General features: G+C 34.8%; 1 protein-coding gene across 1 annotated transcript; it reads left to right on the forward strand.

The window, feature by feature from the left end:
- The first annotated feature begins 344 nt into the window (after nucleotides 1-344).
- Nucleotides 345-1,742, forward strand: LOC138312995 (ATP-dependent DNA helicase PIF1-like). The gene has a single exon (XM_069253684.1). The coding sequence runs from the start codon at nucleotides 345-347 to the stop codon at nucleotides 1,740-1,742; it is 1,398 nt and encodes a 465-aa protein (XP_069109785.1).
- The last annotated feature ends 2,902 nt before the right edge of the window (nucleotides 1,743-4,644 follow it).

The following is a 4,644-nucleotide window of genomic DNA, read 5'->3' on the forward strand; positions in this document are numbered from 1 at the left end:
ATTTGGGGGATGAAACATCAGAAAAAGTTGCACTCAACCCAGAAGATCAAGAAAAAGACAATTCTTTACAACAAGATGTTCAGGTTAACTTGCCATCCCCAACATTAGCTATTGAGAACCGACCAACATTCATAGAAGGTGATGTATATCGCAGAAAGGTACAAAGTTTGAATGAAATGCAGACAAAAGTTTTTCAACATGTACTTGAGTGGTGTGCTAAATGTTTGGAAACGGATAGAAAACCTTCACAATTGAAGCTGTTTATTTCTTGAGGAGCTGGAACGGGTAAATCTCATCTCATTGAATGTCTTTACCAAATGTGTATTAGAAATCTACAATCACATATGGATAGCCCTGATGATCTTCATGTAATATTGGCAGCACCAACTGGAACAGCAGCTCACAATATCTCGGGAGTTACATTACATGCAGCATTTCTTTTACCGCTTGGTCAAACTAAATCATATATCAAACTATCGGATGACAAACGGAATTCTTTGAGAGCAAAATTGAAAAACTTAAAAATTCTGATTATTGATGAAATATCTATGGTGGGCATGGATCTTCTTCTACAACTACACTATAGACTATGTGAACTCACAGGCATTTTGGAAACATTTGGTGGAGTATCATTATTAGCATTTGGTGACCTTTTTCAGTTACCACCTGTTTTACAGCATTTCGTATTTAAATCTCCACGTGACCCACTTCTTGCTTTGCATGGAAGCTTATGGTCTGATTCCAAGTGTATAGAGCTTACCCAGATTATGCGACAAAAGGAATATCTTCAGTTTGCTTCATTGTTGAATAGAATACGTACAGGATCTCACAGTGAGGAAGACATTGATTTGATCAAAACAAGATGTATATCTGAAGATTCTTTGCAATATCCACACAATGCTTTACATGTTTATGCAACGAATGCAAAAGTTGATGAACATAATATTAAGAAACTCAATGCTCTTAAATGCCCAATTATCAACTTACAGGCCATTGACAAAGTTCCAAGTGTCATAAAAAGTTATTCTCCGAGTAAAGATATCAGATTTACAGGAGGGCTACCTAACGAAGTTGATGTTGCTGAAGGAGCCAGAGTTATGCTGATAAGGAATCTTGACGTGTCCGATGGTTTGGTTAATGGAGCACAAGGTGTAATAACAGGATTTATCACTAGACCTAAAGACCTTTTTATAGTCGCAATTCTTGTAAATTTTGATGACTGTAAAACTGGAAACATTGCAAGACAGAAAACTCACTTTTCAACTATGCAGCTTAAAAACGCAACCCCAATTTGTCGGTCAGAAATCTCATACACAGTATCCAACAAATCAAAGAGTTTATCTGTGACTCGGCAACAATTTCCTATCAAGCTTTGTTGGACGTGTACAATTCACAAAGTCCAAGGAATAACGTTGAATAACATTGTAGTGTCATTTGACAACCGATTTAATCATGGGCAAGCATATGTTGCCCTTAGTCGTTCCAGAACTCTTAATGGGTTATATATACTGAATTTTGATGATAAAAAAATCACAGCCAATTCGTCGGTCATTAAAGAAATGGAGCGCATGCGAAAGGAATGTGTTGTTAAACTTGACTGTCCTGAACTTGTGAAGGGAGAGAATGATTTGACTGTTGCTTTATTAAATGTACGGTCATTAATTAAACATGATGACGATGTTGCATGCAGTTTGGTTACATCAAAAACTGACATTCTTATTTTGACAGAGACATGGCTGTAGCAACTTGTACAAAATGAAAAACGTTTATGTGCTCAAAATTTCAATATCTTTAGAAGTGACAAAATGTGTGTAGCTGGTGAATCTAGAACAGCAGGGGGTGTTGCAATACTTGTCCGGAAAGTAGTATCATGTGAACAAATATATACTCATAAAGGACACAGCCTTCAAATTAATGTCATCCAAACTCAATTGAATGGCATAGTTTATTGTATTGCAGGTCTATACAGATCCCCATCTAGACCTGTAACCAAATTTGATATTGCTGTGTTACAACAACTGCTGAAGTGGATTGAAAATGAAAAGTTCTTCAGTGTAATAATTGCTGGAGACTTTAATGATACGGAATCCAACTCTCGAACAATGATAAGCACTGTCTTCCATACTTATTATTTTCACCAATGTGTCAATACCTCAACTCATTCAAGTGGATCATGTCTAGACAAAGTCTTCGTTAGGAATGTGAATATTCATGACATGCATGTAGCGGAAACATACTTCAGTGACCATAAGTGGGTCTGTTTTATTGATTCATAAGTGTATAGGTAAGTTACCTTTATTTTTACGATAATAGTTCCACCCTAATGATATTGACCTCTGATAGGCTATAAGCCTAAAGCAAAAACCTACAGGTAAGCAGAACAACATTACAGTTTGTTTTCCTTTATACTGGATAACATGTTTACTGTTCTCAGAACACCAAAATGCATTTATACCATGAATAGGTGTATACACAATTTTATTTATATTTTTAGATACATGTACTTGGTAAATAAATACAATTTATTGTATCATTCCATTGATTTTCAAGAAATTATTTTTCCAAACATATGTGCAACGTTGTGTAAGAGGAGAGGAGTAAATAAAACAAGCAAACCGTTATTCGAACCCAGAACCTCCTAATACTAGCCGACTGCTATACCAAGAGCTACATGTACCTGGTCACCGATGATCACTCCACCAATCGCAAAATCAGATTAAGTATAAAAACCAAGAAAATTAAATTATTACATTTATTCTGAATTGCATATGCATATGTGCAGAAAACACTTTCTGATCGGTAGAATTCTTCTATTGATACCTTCTAAATGACCACAATAATAATAATACCTGTACCTATACCTATTGATAGTACCATTTCTCCGCCTGCGGTTATTATCAATTATGACGTCATCATTTACTATGACGTCATCTTCTATCCAAGTAAATAAACAATTGTCAGAAGATGGCCTGAAAATGTTATCGAAAATGAATGCTGTGTTGCTTTTTCATTTTTAGTATCTACTAAGGCACAACGTCTTTTAAACTCCTTTCGACATAGCAAAAGCAATAACAGTTTGAGTCAGTTGTTATTGTTATTTTTTGTATATATAGCCTATACACAACATTACAATAACTGATACATTTTGTATTATAGCTATATTATAAGTATGCAATTTCAAATATAGCCTTAACTTAATTCTTTTAACGCAAAAAATTCTAGCTGCAAACAGCAAATGTATACAATTTTCATTTCGAGATGAAAAGTTTAGCGAGCACTTAATGTCTTACAGACATATTTCTAGTTTCTTCTTATTATTATTTTTCTTTTTTTTCTTATTTCCACAAATCTTGTTAGCAGGATATCTCACGAACGGAACACAGTACGAAGCTCAACTTTGGACATGTTATGTACGTATATGAGATCTTAAAATGTACGTTTGAGGTTTTACAAAAATGTTCAAGGTCAAGGTCACAGACGTAACAAACTACTTTTCTCGAACAAACTTTAAACATTTATAACTTCATTACCGTATTATGTTCGCTATCCCCATTAAGTCATTAAGGTAGATCGTGACATAGCGCGTTTTTTGTGCATTACATGTTATCAGAGATTATGTCAAGGTCAAGAGTTCGCTACGGGGTTAAACAAAGGTCAAAAACGAAAATTGCCACAGAAAAGATTTGAAAGTTGGTTATGAAAGGGCATGCTCTCAGAAATGTATAATGACAAGTTTCAAGGTCATCTGTTACAAAATGGCGGAGATATAACCCTTTGAAATGGCGATTTTGTCGTTTTCCCGCCAAAAATGTACAAGGTTTCAGCGCTTTTAATACTTAACATACATGCTTAAAATTTTGAATAGACATTGCATGGATGAATGTCTACAGAACGTATTCTTTTTCATTGACCTTAACCTTAATTCAAGGTCACGGGGTCAGAAAGCTTGAAATCTTTAAACGATTTCTTCTTAATAAGCGAGAGGCATAGAGACCTGATATTGGACCTGTGGCATGCTGAGATGAAGGGCTAAGGTTTCTTTCTTCTAATGAATGATCTTCATCTTCTTCATTCAAGGTCACGGGGGTTAAATAGACTGAAATATATTTAAACGACTTCTTAAAAACCAAGCGTCCTAGAGACCTGATATTTGGCATTTGGCATGCTGAGAAGCAGGCCTATCAAGTATATTCAAATTATACAATATGGCAGAGATATTGGCTCATGAAATTGGCAATTTGATCATCAAAGTTAAATACGATCGCGCCCGGTCACGAAGATCATCTCGAATTGCGTCCTTTTGGCCATGAAACTAAAGGTATAGAATGCATTTACAAGACTGCATAAGGACAAAAATCTTGAATAAAGATGTGCTTTCATGTTTTCAAAATATTAATATATACATCGTTAATGTTCTTTGAATACTGTTAGATTTGGCCGCCACTGAGGTGCACAGTGTTACGTGTTAATGACTATATACAAAACTCAGTCTATTTCACTTTACACACAATACAATGACGCAAGATTATTTTATTACTGATATATTTATCTAATTCAAAAGTAATTAAATCCTACTATGACTAAATAACCTAACATGTGGCTTCTTGGGAGTTACTCGTATGACTACAAATATACTTTTTTATA

Source organism: Argopecten irradians, unplaced genomic scaffold (assembly GCF_041381155.1).
Source record: "Argopecten irradians isolate NY unplaced genomic scaffold, Ai_NY scaffold_0557, whole genome shotgun sequence".
NCBI classification, from domain to species: domain Eukaryota; kingdom Metazoa; phylum Mollusca; class Bivalvia; order Pectinida; family Pectinidae; genus Argopecten; species Argopecten irradians.

Bases quoted from the DNA above. Each gene is read 5' to 3' on its own strand.
- LOC138312995 (XM_069253684.1), top strand. From the start codon at position 345: ATGGATAGCCCTGATGATCTTCATGTAATATTGGCAGCACCAACTGGA.